General features: G+C 35.1%; 2 protein-coding genes across 5 annotated transcripts in view; one reads left to right on the forward strand and one right to left on the reverse strand.

The window, feature by feature from the left end:
• The window catches only part of BLTP3B (bridge-like lipid transfer protein family member 3B), a 97,565-nt gene that overhangs the window by 55,352 nt on the left and 23,193 nt on the right, over positions 1–19,020 (reverse strand). For 3 of the 4 annotated variants that reach the window (XM_025439522.3, XM_025439523.3, XM_049093986.1), the window contains 3 exons: positions 6,480–6,642; positions 4,667–4,705; positions 3,278–3,369 (listed from right to left, as the gene is read on the reverse strand). In XM_025439522.3, coding sequence (XP_025295307.1) covers positions 3,278–3,369; positions 4,667–4,705; positions 6,480–6,642 — 294 coding nt within the window. Of the gene's footprint in view, positions 1–3,277; positions 3,370–4,666; positions 4,707–6,479; positions 6,643–19,020 lie in introns of those variants that run through there. The other variant, XM_049093985.1, reaches the window with a different exon arrangement.
• LOC112654859 (60S ribosomal protein L26-like) lies at positions 7,680–8,081 on the forward strand. The gene has a single exon (XM_025439529.1). It carries the CDS (start codon positions 7,680–7,682, stop codon positions 8,079–8,081), a length of 402 nt encoding a protein of 133 aa, XP_025295314.1.

The following is a 19,020-nucleotide window of genomic DNA, read 5'->3' on the forward strand; positions in this document are numbered from 1 at the left end:
GGTTGTGGTATTCTAAGGGCTCACAACTTACTTAGAGAAGAAAAACACATGTGCCCTAGAAACTGAATCATTAGGCATTGTGTAATTGAGTGCTTTAAAAAAGGAATCAACATGGGCAGCCCAGGTGGCTCAGCATTTTAGTGCTGCCTTCAGCCCAGGGACGTGATCCTGGAGACCCAGGATCGAGTCCCATGTCGGGCTTCCGGCATGGAGCCTGCTTCTCTCTCTGTTTCTCGAATAAATAAATAAAATTAAAAAAAAAAAGGGGGGGGGGGAATCATCATTACTACACTTGGTAGAGGAAGAAACTGTTCATAACTAGAGAAATTTATCTAGGAAAGAAAAATATATTTCCCACAGGAAGCAATGGGAAGAAGGGAAATCTTTTATTAGGAAAACAAGCAAAAGCACAGAAAAGCAGGAAAGTAGAGGTACTTTGAGAATAATGAGTAGTACAATATGACTGGACTACAGACTATCAATATATTTCGGCAGGAAGAGTGGTAAAAATTTGTCCAAATGATACATTACTTCAATTATTATCACTTTGACCATTATTCCTAAATCTCTCTATCCAAATCTCTTGCTAAAACTTCAGAATGTTAAAATTCAAATGTCCATCAGATATTTCCACTCGGCTGCCTCTCATACATTTCAAAGATAACATGTATAAAAATGAACCCATCATTTTCATTGATCATGCACATCCCTCTCCTCTACCTGCTGCTAAGTTTCTTAATTTACTATCTTACTGGAGTAAATTACCTAAAACTTCCTAATCCTCAGATGACCTATCCTTTAAATCAGGTAATACTTTGTAGGTTACATGTGGGTTGCGCAAAATAATACCTATGAACTAAACAGCCTATATCTTGATTCATGATACTTTATGAAATTTAACTATTATTTATAGTATTATTAATAGTATTATATTCTTATTAATACTATGAAAAGTCTGAGAAAAATACTATGAAAATCCAAGCCTCAATTTCTTCATTTGTAAAATGAAAATAAGAAGTATTTTCAAAAGATTAAGAACTAAAGAGAAAGAACTCATCAACATCCTAGGGAAAAGTTGTTTTAATCCCAACACAAATACTGGTCATTTGGCTAGAAATTCCTGGAGTTGGAAAGAATGTATCTATAATCATTATTTGGGAATGCCCTTTGGAATATCCAACCCCACCTGTTCTAATCTATGCATTAAAAAAGTGTTACTATTGGAGGATTTACCACTAGAGGGTGAAGCCTGAATCAATGACTAAAGTCTATTAAGTTTCTGGTTATATCATTCATCATAAATTAAAAAGGTGAAATTCCAGTTTTCAAACAAGTCTATTCTAAGTTTGATTAATAATCTTCACATAGATGGAGACCTCCTCTATATGAAATGATAAAATAAACTTTCTGAACTTACAAATTTACTAGATCATCATTCTATGGAATATTATTAATTCATAAGTCCTGCACAGAAGGTAAAGCCAATCTGTTAAATATTAATTTCCTTATGTTTTAATCTTATAAAGACAAAAATCAAATAGATCAGTGTTTCTCCAAGTTGCAGAAATATAAAGAATTGTTAAAAATAATCACATTCTTGATAACCATTCTAGATCTCAAGACTCATAATTTCAAAAAAAGGGAGCCTAAAAGAATACAGATTTAATAAGCATCCTAAGTGATTGCTATAATCAGGCAACTCTGGAAAAATGTGGAAATAGATTAACCATACTGCCAACATCAAAATATAAGGATTATCATCATGATTACAAAGCCAAACTTATAAAGCTTATTGATACTAGAAAATCATGAGTCATAAAGAACATTATCAAGAACAGCAATTTTCCTGATCTTTTTTCCACCTTCAATAATCTTAAAAACACCTCTACTTTTTCTTCCATTTTTTTGACTCTAGTCAACTTGACCAATTGCTCCAATCGACTGTATCACACATGAAATCATAAGTTAAGCTTTAAAATCTCAAATTGCTCGATGATGTATAAACTACAAAGAAATTAATGTGAAAGCTCTTTTCCCAGTCACTATTACCTGTAGGCCAAACAGGTACATCTGATAAATCTGGCCTTCAGTCAACTCTAGCTGTGAATTGATGGATCACCATTTCTACATGGAAAGCCATTGATCAGGCTGTAGGTATTACCCCAGAAAGCACTAATGTAAAGGTAGTTCAACCGTGGTGAAAGAGCAATCTGGAAATGAGTACATGTGTATGTCTGTGTATCTGATGTGTACGTTCTATTTATTTTTTAAAGATTTTATTTTTAAGTAATCTCTGCAATCTCTGCATGGGGCTCAAATTTACAACCCTGAGATCAACAGTCACATGCTCTACCAACTAAGCCAGCCAGGCACCCCATGTACATTCATTCCAAAGAAAACTCATCATTGGTTTGACACAACACCCAGAATACTATAAAATGATGAAGAGGCACTAATCACATTAAAATCTATGTGAGTATTCTACATGAATAGGTGCAAAGTAGTGCAGAAATCCTGCCTTTAGGAAATGATGTATAGAATTCAAAAATGCAAAAATAAACAGGCAATTTTTTTAAAGATCTATTTTTTAAGAGGCACTTGGGTGGCTCAGTTGGTTAAGTGTCTGACTTTGGCTCAGGTCATGATCTCAGAGTCCTGGGACAGAGCAGGGAGTCTGCTTGTCCCTCTGCCCCACTGACTGCTTGTGTGACACTCACATGTATGTGCTCTCAAATAAATAAATAAAATCTTTAAAAAAAAAACAAACCTATTTTTTTTTAAGATCTTTGCAAAAAGGCTTTGTGAAATGGCCTCCATGCTTCTACTGATTTTTATCTATCAAAATTCAATTTGTACAAAATGTGAGCATTCTATATTTAATATAATATAGGCCTTCTGGGCCAAAAGGCCTATATTTTTAAAGGCATCAACTTAACTCTTAAGAGTCATAAAAGTTCCACTGATGCACAGAATAAATGAAAGGCAAAGAAACTATTCAGACTAAGAGATTATCTGATTTATAGAATGCTTTTGGTTGATCATTACTATTTAACATCAAGGAAAGCAAAATGAATAAAAAAGGATAAAAACCAATTCTGCTACTTTGGCAACATAATACCACAACTGGAAAATGTCTGATGGGAAAAGGTGACTCAAATAGAGGCTGCCTGAGGTTAGGAAATTTTATGTTCCATTACTACAGATAACAGAGCTGACTGACTACAGAAAAGAACTCTCTTCACACTATGAGTCATAAAAATTAATGAAAATAACTTACCTTTGTCCCGAAGCAGTTGCAATTGGTGATGGGCCATTAGGACTTCGTGGTTCTTCACATGTACTCATTTCCATTATTACTTTATCCAGGGACTAATAAAAATACATTAAAAATGTAAAAAATTAGATATTTTATGTATATTATAAAAATATTATGTAACACTATTTTCTCTTTCATTTCTTTAGGAACAAAGTAATCAATAAGTGAGCAGAGTCACTTTTAAAATGTCTCTATAAAAGTCTAGAAAGACAAATACCAAAAGAGAAAACAACATACTCAGTCCTTTCTCAAGGCACTTATTATCTGATAAGAAAGCTGTGGGCATATAGGAGTATAAGACAAACTACAAGTTGCCAAATGCTGCTGAAATCATCAGATTTTATAGAAGTGCAATCTCTAATCCAAGAATGTATGACATTATTAATTGCTAAATGAGATTATGTATTAATAAATGGTATTTAAGGAGCTAAAAGCTTATCCCAGTCTAAGACTTGAGATTTAAGACATTTAACAATGAAAAATATGAAATATGCAAGAAATGTGAAAATAAACATTATCATAATAAAAAATTTCTTTCAAGGTAACAGTTTGCTTAAAGATCAAATATCCTTAGTAGTCATCACTAGTGTAACTCACTCATTCTTCATTCTCTATTTTAATATAGCATTTACTATCTGAAATTGTCTTATTTGTTTCTTGTTGGTCTTCTCAATAAGAATATTAAGTTCCCTTAGGGCACAGGGAAGGTGCTCAATATCTGTGGAATGAATGAATCAATAAATGACCAAATGACCAATCTTTGTTCAATTTTCCTTGAAAAAAGGAAAGTATATTGTGGTGTCTAGATGGCTCAGTTAGTTATGCATGTGCCTTCAGCTCAGGTCATGATCCCAGAGTCCTGGGATCAAGCCCCGTGTAGGGCTCCCTGCTCAGCAATGAGCCTACTTATCCCTCTCCTTCTGCCTCTCCCAACTTGGGTACGTGCTGTGCTCTCTCTCTTAAATAAATAATAAAATCTTAAAGAAAAAAAGAAAGTATATTCAGGTGTATATTATTTAATTTAGTAGATCAATAAAATCAGAAACACAGCAAGTTTGAATTAAATGTTACTAAGACTGTCATAATACGTCAATGAAGAGCTAAATGACAGAATAAAAATATACCAACTTATAACATAATACATCTGAAAAATTATAAAGACCTTCCCATTTTAAAGGTCACACTTCTCATTTAAGGGCTGAAAAACTAAGTACCATCCAAATAAAATGAAAGTCAATTTGTAGAAAAGCCAGAAGACTGTGTTTCTATGAAACAAAAGATTAACATTAGCAGAGTAGTTAGATCAAATGCATACATAAATGTTTATTTCTGAAGCAAGTCAGAACTCACCAAACAGATGGGATGTGTTTTCAATTTTGTCCATGGAATCTACCAAAAAAAGACAAACAAAATTTTTTTCTTTAAAATCAATCATCAAAAAATAATGTAAAACTAGCAATCAATATAGATGCTCTCTAAATATAGTGACAGACATACCAAATTTTATCAGATGACTTTTTCTCAAATTGCAAAGTAATAAACTGAGCAACTCATGCAGACTCTTAAAATTGGATGCACCTATTTTGTAGAAGATTAATCAAAATTTCTGTCATCTTTTAAAATAAGAATTTTAGGTCCTCATAAGCTTTCCCCCAGACCTTAAAAAACATTTTAACTTCGTGATTAATTTAATTTTAAGTAGGCTCCATGCCCAACATGGGGCTTGAAGTCACAACCCTGAGATTAGAGTTGCGTGCTCTTCTGACTAAGCCAGCCAGGTGCCTCTTAATTTTGTAATTTAAACTAAGATTTCCCAGCAGAGTATAATCAGTCTTTCATTCATTGAACAGTTTTTTTAATTCTAAAATTCTGACCGTGGAGCACCTGGCTGGCTTAGCTGGAAGAATGTGTGACTCTTGGTGACCTTGAGGTCATGTGTTAAAGCCCCATGTTGGATGTGGAGATTACTTAAAATCTTTTAAAAAGTTTAAAAATAAAATTTTGACCAATCTTTTTGTAGATATTCAAGAAACATACAAAGGTGAGGCCACGCATGTAAAATGTAGGCAATTTCAAATAACGTTCAAACATACACTAAAAAGTCACATTTTAATAGGTATTTGAGTTTATGGAAGATAAAAGTGACCATCAAATGATACAGGAACCTTTCCAAAATCATTTCTTTGCAGTCCAATTTTAATTTTAATTTTAATTTTATGAAACATTACTCATGTGGTATTTTTTTTTAAGACTTTATGAGAGACATAGAAAGAAAGGCAGAGACATAGGCAGAGGGAAAAACGGGATCTCCAAGGGGAGCCCGATGTGGGACTCGATCCCAGGACTCTGGGATCCAGCCCTGAGCCAAAGGCAGACAGATGCTCAACCACTGAGCCACCCAGGTGTCCTTCATGTGGTATTTCTATTCTAAGTACTTCCTTTTAAAAACTGGTCTTTAAGAGTAAGAAGTGATATGATATATGATTAGCGTCAAAGGTAAGCAGGAATAAATTTTAATAAGGAGAAATAATAATAAAAGAAAATTTTAAAATCTTCAAGAAGAAACAAATGAATAAAAGAAATAAAATTTCAAGTAAAAGTAGAATGTACAGAATAAAATTAAGGATTTATGGCTTCATGTCTTTATTTGAAATAATGTTTACTTAGTACAAATTTAAATTGCCCCTATTAACAATAAATCCTATAAAAATATTTGAATATGTGCCAAATTTAGCCAATTATTTTATTAATAACTACCAATAATTTTATTTAAATGTTAAGATTAAATTTTAAATAAAACTTAAACTACAAATTAATCTTAATATATGACTTCAATTAAATTCATCTGGCACACATTCATGCAATTATTTAGACATAGGTATTTGTCTTTTTAAATTATATTAATAAAATGTTTTTTTACAGATATAAACAAAATATTAAAGAGATAGGAATTAAATTTAAAAATGAGAACAGAGGGAGGCTGGGTGGCTCAGTGGTTGAGTCTGCTTTCGGCTCAGGGCATGATCCCTGGTCAGGGATCGAGTCCCACATCAGGCTCCCCTCATGGAGACTGCTTCTCCTTCTGCCTGTGTCTCTCATAAATAAATATAATCTTTAAAAAAAGAGAGAACAGAAATGCTTTCCACAGATATCAAAGTCTCACCCTAATAGATGCTTTATTACAAAAAACTTTGTTGATAGCAAGCCATGTTGGCAAATCCAACATATTCTGGAGCACCTCTTCATCCAACTCCAAATTCTTCAGTTCACCTTCTCCTTTGAGAGTACTTAGATTTATCTTGTCAGGAGATAAATTTTTAGTAAATCTGAAAGAGAATATATATTGACATTCATTTTAGCGTCAGTTTCTGTACCCCATTCTTGCAAATGTACAGAGCGTTAAAAATGTAACAGCAGCACAAAGAAACAGAAAACCTCAGTTGACAGTCTCTACTTTAAGTTTTTCAATAAGCTTTTGTTATCACTTTGAACTCTCTTATTTCATTGCTCTCTTATACAAAGCCTACAGTGTTTTTAGCATACGTGTGAATATCATATTTCCATATACATCAAACTCTAGTTCTTAACTGCCTTTCAAATTTATGAATAATAAGTAGCATCCACTTTTTCCAGGTACTATGCAAGGCAGTGGAACTAACTCAAAACCATTCCGTAATCACATTTCGTTTACTTTGCTACAGACCATAAGAATATTTCTATTTTACTAACCAACCTTAACAGGAAGGTTAAGGGAATAAGGGGATCCTCTAGAAGTAGCAATAGCAAGTACTACCCATTCATTATCTCAAGAACAATATCAAAGGATATTAATACTCCTTTTAGAATCATCCAGAGATTCCTAGCTTCAAAAATTGACCCACATTATTCAGGAATAAATTAGAGTACACAAATCTTTTTCTAAAAGGTCTCTGAGGAAGCAGATTATGCAACTCTACTTGGCAGTCAATTTTGGTGTTTTCTAACATGAGACTTAAAAATACCAATTATTTACAATCCAGATTGGCTGTACAAATACCATTTATCCTTTCTGTAGGAGTTAAAATAAATAAAGTATAAAGTGCTTAGTGAAAGTGCCAAAAGTCATATAGGAGACTGGACCCTAAAAGCTATTTAATTAAGAATACAGATTCTCTGTGATGAATTAAAAATGAAAATTCTTAAACTTAAGAAAAAAGAATGGAAATGACAGTAATAGTTAAAACAATACTGGACATTTTCCAAGGGTTTATTGCGTACGAGGTTCTTTGCATGCAAACATTACTACTTCATCTAATTCCTTTGATAAAACATTAGGGTCAATACTACTTTTATTCTCACTGTTTAGATAAGCACCAGCAGCCAAATGAAGTTCAATCCTTTTGTGACTTCTGATTGGAGCAAGAATCGTAAAAGATATTTAAATGCACCTTACTACATTCACAGGAAGATTATATCTTCTCTTTCCAAAGAGCTGAGACAGAAGTACAATGTTCGATCCATGCCCATCCAAAAGGATGAAGTTCAGGGTGTACGAGAACACTACAAAGGTCAGCAGATTGGCAAAGCAGTCCAGGTTTACAGGAAGAAATACGTCATCTCCACTGAACAAGTACAGCAAAAGAAGGCAAATGGCACAAGTGTCCATGCGGCCTTTTACTTTAGCAAGGTGGTTATGACTAGACCAAAAATGGGCAAAGACTGTAAAAAGATCCTTGAACATAAAGCCAAATGTCACCAAGTAGGAAAGGAAAGGGCAAATATATAAGGAAGAAACAACTGAGAAGATGCAGGAACAAAGTAATATTTCATTTGACTTTAAAGAAAAACCCTAAAAAAGTGAAAATCCACTAACTTTGCCCAGGAGGTATTTTTTTTTTTTTTCAAAAATGAAACTACTGACAAGATTAACTACCAGCTAACAAGATTTATCAGCCAGTCTTTTACCTTTTTTGAAACTAAATATTAAAGTAACAAAATAAAAAAAATAAAAATAAAAAAATAAAGTAACAAAATATTCTGATTATTTACACGCTCTACACATCAACGAGAGTATCACCAATATACACGTGCTTCATTTCATGCTTCCCATTAACTCTACACCAGAATTTCATGAGGCACATTTTATTGGGATTCATATCATCTCACAGAATGTGAACTGAGAAATACAGAATTCACATGTAACCCATATTTGACCAGTGATGCTAGGTCGTGTTACACTTACCCATCAATCATATTTGGTTTAGTACTATGACATTTCCTGATAGGCTCTCACTCCTAATCACATAGGAATGGCCTGCCAGTACCTCGAGGCAGACCATCACAGCTGGAAGGGAGCACTCACTAAGTACTTACTGAGAATTCACTATTTGGACATATGTACACTCAAGGAGTGTACACTCAAGCAGTACACTCAAGGAGTCCCCGCCTTTATGCAGTTCTAGTTCGGGTGGTAGACCGAACACCAAAAAGCATGACTAAGAGAGAATACAGTACAGGGTTTTAATCTAGAGCTTCTCTGAAAACAGGGACTTTTGAGATTATATCTGAGAATGAGTGGTAGAAGTTAACTAGGCAAGGAAAAGAAGGGAGACAGGAAGAAAGTATTCCAAGTAGTAGGAATAAAACACAAATGTTTTCAGGCTGGACAGAGCATGGCATAAAATACAAGAGGGCCATGAGACTAGAAGATAAATCAGAAAGGACAAAGAAGGGACTGACTCTACAAGGCCTTGATCATTTCATTAAATCATTCATTCATTAAATCTTAAATGATACCTATAAATTAACAGACAATGGGAATATGACAATAAAGAAAACATAAAAACCTCTGCCTTCATGGGGCCTAAGGGGACACGGTTCTACAGAGAATGAAAAAATAAGCCAGATATATTATGTCAGATTCTGACTATGGAGGGGAAAAATCAAAATAGTAAGATAGCAGGTGCAAGCAGAGGACCTTTTAATTTTTAAAAGGATGGACAGAAAAACAAACCTTCAGTGAAAAGATAACATTTGGGCAAAGATCTGAAGCAAGTAAAGTAGCTATACAAATATCTAGAGGAAGAATGTTCTAGGCCAAGGGAAAAAGCAAGGGTAAAAATCTGAGGTGGGAACATGCTTGGCATATCTGAGAAATATCACAGTCAATCTGACTGGAGGAAGTTGCAAAGAAATGCAAGAGTAGGAGGAAAGGAGATAAGTTAGAGAAGTAACAGGCGCCAGATCATGTGAGACCTTTAAAGCCACTCTAAAGACTCTGGCTTTTACTCTTAGTAAAAATGAGACTAATTGGAGATAGTTTTGACTAGAATAGGAAACTTTTTTTTTTTTAAAGATTTATTCATTTTTTATTTGAAAGACAGAGAGCATGAGTGCCTGCCTGTACCAGCACAGCAAGAAGGGGCAGATGAAGGAGAGAGAATCTCAAGCAAACTCTATGCTGAATATAGAGCCCAATGCAGGGCTCGATCCCAAAACCTCAAAAGAGTCAGACGCTCAACAGACTGAGCCACCCAGGCACCCCTGGAAACTTTAATTTTCCAAGTTTTACTCTATGGAGAATATATGAAAGGGAGGATGTGGAAAGAAGCAGGCGGCCCAGTAGGAAGTTACTGCGACAATCCAAGTGAGAGAAGACATTGCCCTGGATCAAGATAGAAGAGTAAAAAGTGTTATGGTAGAAAGGGAATAGTCTAGATATATTCTGAAGGTAAAGCCAACAGGATTTGATTATACAGAATGAAGTTAAGGATGACTTCAAGGTTTTTAGTCTGGGTAAATGGAAGGACAGAGTTACCATTATTCAGGTTAAAGAAACAGAGGGAGAAATAAGTTTGGGATTCAGGACTAGAATTTAGACTTTGAATAGTTTAATTAAGTGATGCCCATTAGATATTCAAGACATGCCAATTAGGTAGATACTCAAATCTCATTCGGTGGGTGTGGATACAAATTTGGTAATCACCAATGTTATAGATGGTATTTGCAGTTGCAAGATGGAGACAAAAAAATCAGATGGCTCAAGGACTGCGGTTAGAGGCCCCTAAGGGGCTAAGAACTGTGAAAGAAACCAATAAAGGAGATTAAAAAAGAAGAACCAGTAAGGCAGGAGAAAAACTAGGTTGCTTTCAGGTTTTGTTTTCTTTATTAAGGTAAGAGAAAACAAGCTGGTATGCTAGTGACAATGATGCAGAAAAAAAACTACTGATGGTACAGTAAGGACAGACAACTGCTAGAGCAAAATCCGTGATTAGAAGATGGCAAATGCAATATGGGTGAAGAGGGGTTGGCCCTGAATAGTTCTGATGTTGGAAAGCCTGTTAATACTCTATGTGTGTAAAAAATAAAATGAGAAAGTGTAAGAGGGGAAGCACCTAAAAATGAAAGCAAATTGAAACAAATGAACCTAATTATACTCAAAAATACTATAAGCATACTTAAGGGGAAGATAAGAAGAGAGAAAGGACAGGGACAGATGGACAGAGACTAATCTGAGTAACCAACATCTTACTATACCTATCCTTAGTGTTGGGCAAGAAGGGGTGTGTGGGTGTGGGTGTGCATGTAGGAGGGGTTAGTGAAGAAACCAAGCAACAACTTGCCTAGGTATATACAAGAATGTTTATCTCAAAAAAAAAAAAAAAAAAAAAAAAAAGGATGTTTATCTCAATGATATTTACAGAGGGGAAAAAGTGAGAGCACTTAAATGTCCAAAGAGAAATAATAAGAAAATGCTTATATTATGGTGAAAATTCAAGGTTTAAAATTACATTACTGTGATTTCAATTATGTAAAAAAATGTTGTAAAATGTCAAATATCAAAAGTACACATGGTTGGTAAGATTCTAGATTTCTTCTTCTTTATACTTTCCCTTACGGTTAAATGTCCTAATAAAGAACATATATCACTTTTATAGAGACAAAAGTTCATCAGAAACCCAAAAAGACAGGTGTAGCAAGAGTAAAAGTAAAAGACGGAAAGACTAAGATACATGTCACTGGGGCGCCTGCGTGGCTCAGTTAAGCATCTGCCTTTGGCTCAGGCCATGATCCCAAAGTCCTGGGATGGAGCCTAAACTTGGGTTCCCCGCTCAGCGGGGAGCCTGCTTCTCCCTCTTCCCCACTTGCATTCTCTCTCTTGCTCTCTCTTCCTCAAGCAAATAAGTAAATAAAATCTTTTTATATAAATAAATAAAATAAATAAATAAATAAATAAAATACCTGTCATTAACAAAAGATTCTACCTTCAGTTTAGTTCATTTTACAAAAGGGACACAACATCTGCAAAGAGCATGGGCCTTAAAGTCAGGGAAATCTTAATTCTTGTTTAACCACTTACTGTGGTTCCTCTGTGCCTCAGTTTGCTCATCTGTAAAAGGGGGAAAACAATACCAACCTCAAACGATTTTAGTGAGGATTAAAGGTAATATCTGAAACATCTGGTACAAAACATATCCAAATAAGAATTCTCTTCTTCCTCCCCTCTTTCAATTTAGATTAAATTATGGATACTGATTACAGTTTTAACTGAAGGAATATCAAAAGTTCATGCTTGGGACAGCCGGTGGCTCAGCGGTTGAGTGTCTGCCTTTGGGTCAGGGCGTGAGGCCGATTCCAGAGATCAAGTCCCACATTGGGCTCCCTGCAGGGAGCCTACTTCTCCCTCTGCCTCTGTGTGTCTCTCATGAATAAATAAAAATCTGGAAAAAAATTTTTAAAAAGCTCATGCTTATCCAAATAGGACTTTAAAATGGTCAAGTAATGGAGCTAATCTGGAAAACATATGAATACTGCTCATCTAGTAAACTATTTTAAATAGAAATCAGAAGATATATTGGTAACTTACATTCATTAAAAAGCTAGTCCCTACATCAGGTAAGTAATATCAAATTATTTATCTTCCATTATTCATATGTTAGACTTTAATTTACATATACTCTAGTTTTGCACAAACATGTCCCAGTCAATTATTAATTATGTTTCTTCCAAAAACAGAAACTGGAGAATGATTTTCAGCCAATTCGTCATAATTTAATAATAAAAGATAAGCAGACTTTCATTAACTGTATACTAGGCAAACAAAGGGAGGGAAGCTCACAAAATAGCATTAAGGCTTGGAAGAGGTACTTTTTTTACCTGTACTTTTTCCAAGTGTTGCTACAGCTCTTTGAACTAAACTGCCATCTGAAATCCTCAGATAATTATATTATGCTGCTGAATATTATAACTGAGAAGGACCTGATCCTAAAGAGAATTGTTATCTGAAATAATACCACTTCCAATCCACTAAAGAACCCTTCAAGCTCTAAAGAGTTATATAAATCTTTTAAAACCAAACTTTTAAAAATAGGGCAGAAATTTAAGTCAATGAATTAAACTCTGGATAATTATTTATTTACTGAAGATAAAGGGAGGGGAGATAAAGGGAGAAATGAAACATAGCCTACATATAAAACCAAAGTTGCTGTTAATAAAGACTCAAAATGAAGATACAGGAGAAAGTTCATTGACCTGAACATATCAAAGTCACAACAGCACAGAAGAAAGTCACATGATATAGTAAAAAGGGCACAACTCTTACCAGTATTTTTTATTTTCAAAATTTAGAAACACACGGTTTCATTACTACATACACTATGGCAGGCAAAGAGGTTTATTTTAAAACAAACATGTATCCTTCACTCTAACATTAGTATCTTATTGAATAAATTTTAAAGTGAATGTATATATTTTATTGGTTGATGTAATTGAAAGCATCACTGAAAATGATAAAATTTTAACAATGTAACAATTTGAAAACATACTTAAAATATGAAAACAGACTTCCATTTTATCCAAAATCTTCTTTAATTACACATTACACATGAAAATACATTTACTAGTTTTTTCAATAACAACAAATATAGCTAACTAGAGGAATAAAATTTCCTGGCAAATGGAAAGAATGTGTTTGACACAGATTATGCATTTTATAATCAATACATAACTATTAGAGTCTAACTTACATGCAAGGCACAGTGCTAAGTAGACACTCATGACAAAACAAAAAAGGTAAGCCCCAAATCGAAGATTTATAATTTGCTTAAGGAAACAGGCCATAAATTAAGAATTCTAGCTCAGCAAGAATAAAAATGCCACTTACTATTCAACCTCTATAAACCTCTATATGCTTCACTTTCAGTTTCCTTATCTGTGAAATGGAGATAACAAAATAATATCTACTTTCATGGGGCTTTTTTGAGGGTTAACTGGTTAGAATAAATAAAATGCTAGAACTGTCCCTAATACATTGGAAAATTCAGTGTTCATTATTATTAATACAAAGACACAGGTTAAATCAGAACATGAACATAGAGACTTAATATAATGAATAGTGAAAATTCCTCCCCCAAAATTGGGAGACTTGATAAAACACTAAGTATGCAGATCATAAATCAGAAAGTGTAAATTTTATCTGATGCTGCTATAAATTTTAGTCATAATCTACTTCAACTTTCATTAGATCCATTCTATAGCTACATCATAAAAACAAAAGAAAATACAGTTGGTTTCTTTGCTAAAGCAACCTGAAACATTTCTGAAATGCACCATCTCTACGTTAAATACAACTATTTGGGGGTAGAACCATAAAATCTTAGAATTCAAAAGAATCTTAACAGTTTATAAACCCTTTCCCAATCCCAATCTAGGTGCTTACCTCTTTGCATTCAAATGCTAAAACCCTGTGACATTCTTCTCTAACCTCATGAGTAAATAAATACTCATTTATTGAGTTTTCACCTTGTCCTAAAATTGTTTATGGTTCCTGTTACTATATATGTTATTTAAGATTCAGGTCAGTGCCTACCATTCTTCTAAACGTAATAATTCGCTCTGCTACTTGACAATTATTTTCTCAAATAACAGTTGTAACTAGAAATAATCATTTCTATTCTGTGCTATTTCATGCTACAGCCTGAACAACTAGATTTTACAGGGAATTTAACAATGCATGTTAAGCTGATTATGAAACTTAAAGTACGCACTTATAATCTGACGTTGCTGGATGGACTTAAAGGAGTCCAAGATATTTTATCATATTTTCAAATGGGGCTTTTAGAAACAAAAAAGGCTAATGAGAACCACTGACTTAAAGAAAAAGGATTAATTTTAAGCATTCAGAAAATAAGATCTGTCAATAATTTGATTTTCAATTCTGTTATTACTTAATTTAACTAACTTGTTTATTAATAACTTGTTTATTAATTGTTTATTAATACTAAACAATTTAATATAATTAATTTGTTTATTAATAACAAACCCCTCTCAGGGTGGCTGCCCAGCTATCACTGATTCCATCCTCTCACACAAAGGAGAAAGGTACACACCTAAGACCTACTTCCTAGGGTAGAGCTGAATTGATCTAGAAACTGAAAAGGCATCTAGGCTATTGAATCAGATTCTTTCCTTCAGAAATTTGAAACTAGAACACTATTTGAGTACAGAGATGACAAATAAAAAATATGACTGTCAGAGTAACACAAATCCAATAGTTTAGAACTTAAAGATACCATAAAGATTCTTCTTCCATTATTGTTCCATGCTCCTAAATTGGGCCCAATTCAAAACTATGAAATGCTGGGATCCCTGGGTGGCGCAGCGGTTTGGCGCCTGCCTTTGGCCCAGGGCGCGATCCTGGAGACCCGGGATCGAATCCCACATCAGGCTCCCGGTGCATGGAACCTGCTTCTCCCTCTGCCTATGTCTCTGCCTCTCTCTCTCTCTCTCTCTCTCTCTGACTATCATAAATAAATAAAAATTAAAAAAAAAAACTATGAAATGCTAATTGAAATCACTAGCTCGTATTTAATCCGTAGGATTAAATCTCCCTGTACATGAAGAGATATTACACGAACCAATTATCTTTAAGCAAATTTAATAGCTTTAGCTTGATTTTATTCAAAACAGTATTTCTAGAAGAGAACAAAGTACCCTGAGACCACATTTTTTTTTTAAAGATTTTATTTATTTATTCATGAAAAACACAGAGAGAGAGAGAGAGGCAGAGGCAGGCAGAGGGAGAAGAAGGCTCCATGCAGGGAACCCTATGTGGGATTTGATCCCAGGACTCCAGGATCACGCCCTGGGCTGAAGGTGGCGCTAAACCGCTGAGCCACCCAGGCTGCCCCCCTGAGACCACATATTAAAGTCATATAAGATCTATTTGCTGTTTTTCTCCAGCTCCTTTAGGTGCAGGGTTAGCTTTTGTATTTGAGTTCTTTCCAGTTTTGGGATGGATGCTTGTATTGCGATGTATTTCCTTCCCCCTCAGGACTGCTTTTGCTGTATCCCAAAGATTTTGAATGGTTGTATCTTCATTTTCATTAGTTTCCATGAATCTTTTTAATTCTTCTCAATTTCCTGGTTGACCCTTTCATCTTTTAGTAGGATGGTCCTTAACCTCCACGTGTTTGAAATCCTTCCAAACTTCTTCTTGTGATTTAGTTCTAATTTCAAAGCATTATGGTCTGAAAATATGCAGGGGACAATCCCAATTTTTTGGTATCAGTTAAGACCTGATTTGTGACCCAGTATGTGGTCTATTCTGGAGAAAGTTCCATGTGCACTTGAGAAGAATGTGTATTCAGTTGCCTTTGGATGTAAAGTTCTGTAAATATCTGTGAAATCCATCTGGTTCAGTGTATCATTTAAAGCTCTTGTTTCTCTGGAGATGTTGTGCTTAGAAGACCTATTGATTGTAGAAAGTGCTACATTGAAGTCACCAAGTGTATTATTATCTAAGTATGTCTTAACTTTGGTTATTAATTGATATATTTGGCAGCTCCCACATTCGGGGCATATATATTGATGACTGTTAACTCCTCTTGTTGGATAGATCCTTTAAGTATGAGATAGTGTCCCTCTTCATCTCTCACTACAGTCTTCGGGATAAACTTTAGCTTATCCGATATAAGGATGGTTACCCCTGCTTTCTTTTGAGGACCATTTGAATGGTACATGGTTCTCCAACCTTTTATTTTCAGGCTGTAGGTGTCCTTCTGTATAAAATGAGTCTCTTGTAGACAGCAAATAGATGGGTCTTGCTTTTTTATCCAGTCTGAAACCCTGCGCCTTTTGATGGGGTCATTAAGCCCATTCATGTTCAGAGTTACTATTGAAAGATATGAATTTAATGTCATCACAATACCTATTCAGTCCCTGTTTTTGTGGATTGTTCCATTGGACTTCCTCCTTCTTCTACAGAGTCCCCCTTAATATTTCTTGGAGAACTGGTTTGGTGGTCACATATTCTTTCAGTTTCTGCCTGTCTTGGAAGCTCTTTATCTCTCCTTCTATTCTGAATGAGAGCCTTGCTGGATAAAGTATTCTTGGCTGCATGTTCTTCTCATTTAGGACCCTGAATATATCCTGCCAGCCCTTTCTGGCCTGCCGGGTCTCTGTGGAGAGGTCTGCTGTTACCCTAATACTCCTTCCCATAAAAGTTAGAGATTTCTTGTCTCTTGCTGCTTTAAGGATCTTCTCTTTATCTTTGGAATTTGCAAGCTTCACTATTAAATGTCAAGGTGTTGAGTGGTTTTTATTGATTTTAGGGGGGGATCTCTCTATTTCCTGGATCTGAATGCCTGTTTCCCTTCCCAGATTAGGAAAGTTTTCAGCTATGATTTGTTCAAATACATATTCTGGACCTCTGTCCCTTTCGGTGCCCTCAGGAACCCCAGTTAAACGTAGATTTTTCTTCCTGAGGCTGTCATATAAGAAAGGAAGTTTCTGGAGAGAATTCCCCAAATCTGAAAGATTACCAAATCCTTTGGCTAGGAACATTAAGTTATTAATCTGCAACTAATTACATCCTTTCATTGTTCATCAGTTTCATCATGTTGACATAAAGATCACTCCACTCAGAACTAAGAAACGGGGCACCTAGGTGGCTCAGTTGGCTAAGCATCTGACTCTTGATTTCAGCTCAGGTCATGATCTCGGGGTCTGGGACTAAGCCCCCTATCAGGCTCTATACTCAGCATGGAGTCTGTTTCAGATTCTCTCTCCCTCTGCCCCTCCCACTTGTTCTCTCTGTCAAATAAATAAATAAATAAATCTTAGGGGGAAAAAAACAAAAACTAAAAAAAAGATGGGGCGCTTTTTTTAAAGATTTTATTTATTAATTATTAAGAGACACAGAAAGAGAGGCAGACATAGGCAGAGGGAGAAGCAGGCTCCTGTGGGGTATCTGATGCGGGACTCAATCCTAGGACCCCAGATCACGACCTGAGCCCAAGGCAGACGCTCAACCACTGAGCCAACCAGGCACCCCTACAGATTAGGCTTTTCTAAAGAAACACATATTTCCTCATTTTCTCCATTGTCTAACCCCATTTTTTCACCCCGGGTGTATCTCTGAATCTGGCACTCTCCTCTTTGGGCTACTTGCTTTCTTGCACTACCTATTATATTATCTTCAGGGTCAAAAAGTGAACTAGTTATTTTTTTAAATGTTGATATGAGGGATCCCTGGGTGGCGCAGCGGTTTGGCGCCTGCCTTTGGCCCAGGGCGCGATCCTGGAGACCCGGGATCGAATCCCACGTCGGGCTCCCGGTGCATGGAGCCTGCTTCTCCCTCTGCCTGTGTCTCTGCGCCTCTCTCTCTCTCTGTGACTATCATAAATAAATAAAAATTAAAAAAAAAAAATTAAAAAAAAAAATGTTGATATGAGCTAGGTCAAGAAATACACTTTATGTTACAGTCTGTTACATACAGACACACAAACACAAGATGAAAATTTCACAGAACAATAGTTTAATATAGTCTGATATTTTCTATTTCGTTCTTTTAAAATAGTGACCACAGGGAGTCTGGGTGGCTCAGTCAGTTGAGCAGCCAACTCTTGATTTTGGCTCAGGCCATGATCTCAGGGTTGTGAAACTGAGGCCTACATCAGGCTCTCTTTCCCTCTGTCCTTCCCCTCTCACCGCCCACCCTTCAACATGTGCACATGTGCACACACACTCTCTCTCTCAAATAAATCATTAAAAGACAAAATAAAATACAATTACAACCTATCCACAGATTTCACAAGGTAAGCTGTAACTCACAGTTTAACAAAAAATATTTAAGAAGTACACTGTGACCAAGTATGAAGATTGGTTTAACAAACATTGTTTGTCCCTAAGACAGAGACATTTGTCTGTCTCATTTGTCATTTGTCTCTTAGTAAGGATATTTGTTCTTACTACTTCTATTCAGCATTGTATTGGAGGTTTTAGCCAACACAACAAGGTAAGAAAAAAATAAGACATTCTGTTTAGAAAAGAAGTAAAACTGCCTTTTTTCCTAGACTACATGATCATCTGTATAGAAAACCATACAGAAGCCTTTTAAAAACTTACCAGAACTAATATATGAGTTTAGCAAGGTTATAGGATATAGGAATAATACAAAAAATAAGATCAATTGAAGGGACACAGGAACCAAATGAAAGCACTCCCAATGGCTAAAGCTGGAACAATTTGGGCAACAAAATAAATTATTAGATTATAACTCAAAATACAAAATAAATATACATGAGTCTGCATAGATATAAATACATGATTGAATAAATAATTGGAGAAGAGAGAAATCTCCCATACAGAAAATTTCCAAATAACTTATGTTTTCTCTATTCAAACCTCAGGGAAGTGAAACACAATCCCTCATTCCTTTTGTGTTT

The sequence above is a fragment of the Canis lupus genome, chromosome 15, assembly GCF_003254725.2.
Source record: "Canis lupus dingo isolate Sandy chromosome 15, ASM325472v2, whole genome shotgun sequence".
Lineage (NCBI taxonomy): Eukaryota > Metazoa > Chordata > Mammalia > Carnivora > Canidae > Canis > Canis lupus.

Coding starts and splice junctions, on each gene's coding strand:
- LOC112654859 (XM_025439529.1), top strand. CDS start 7,680: ATGAAGTTCAATCCTTTTGTGACTTCTGATTGGAGCAAGAATCGTAAA.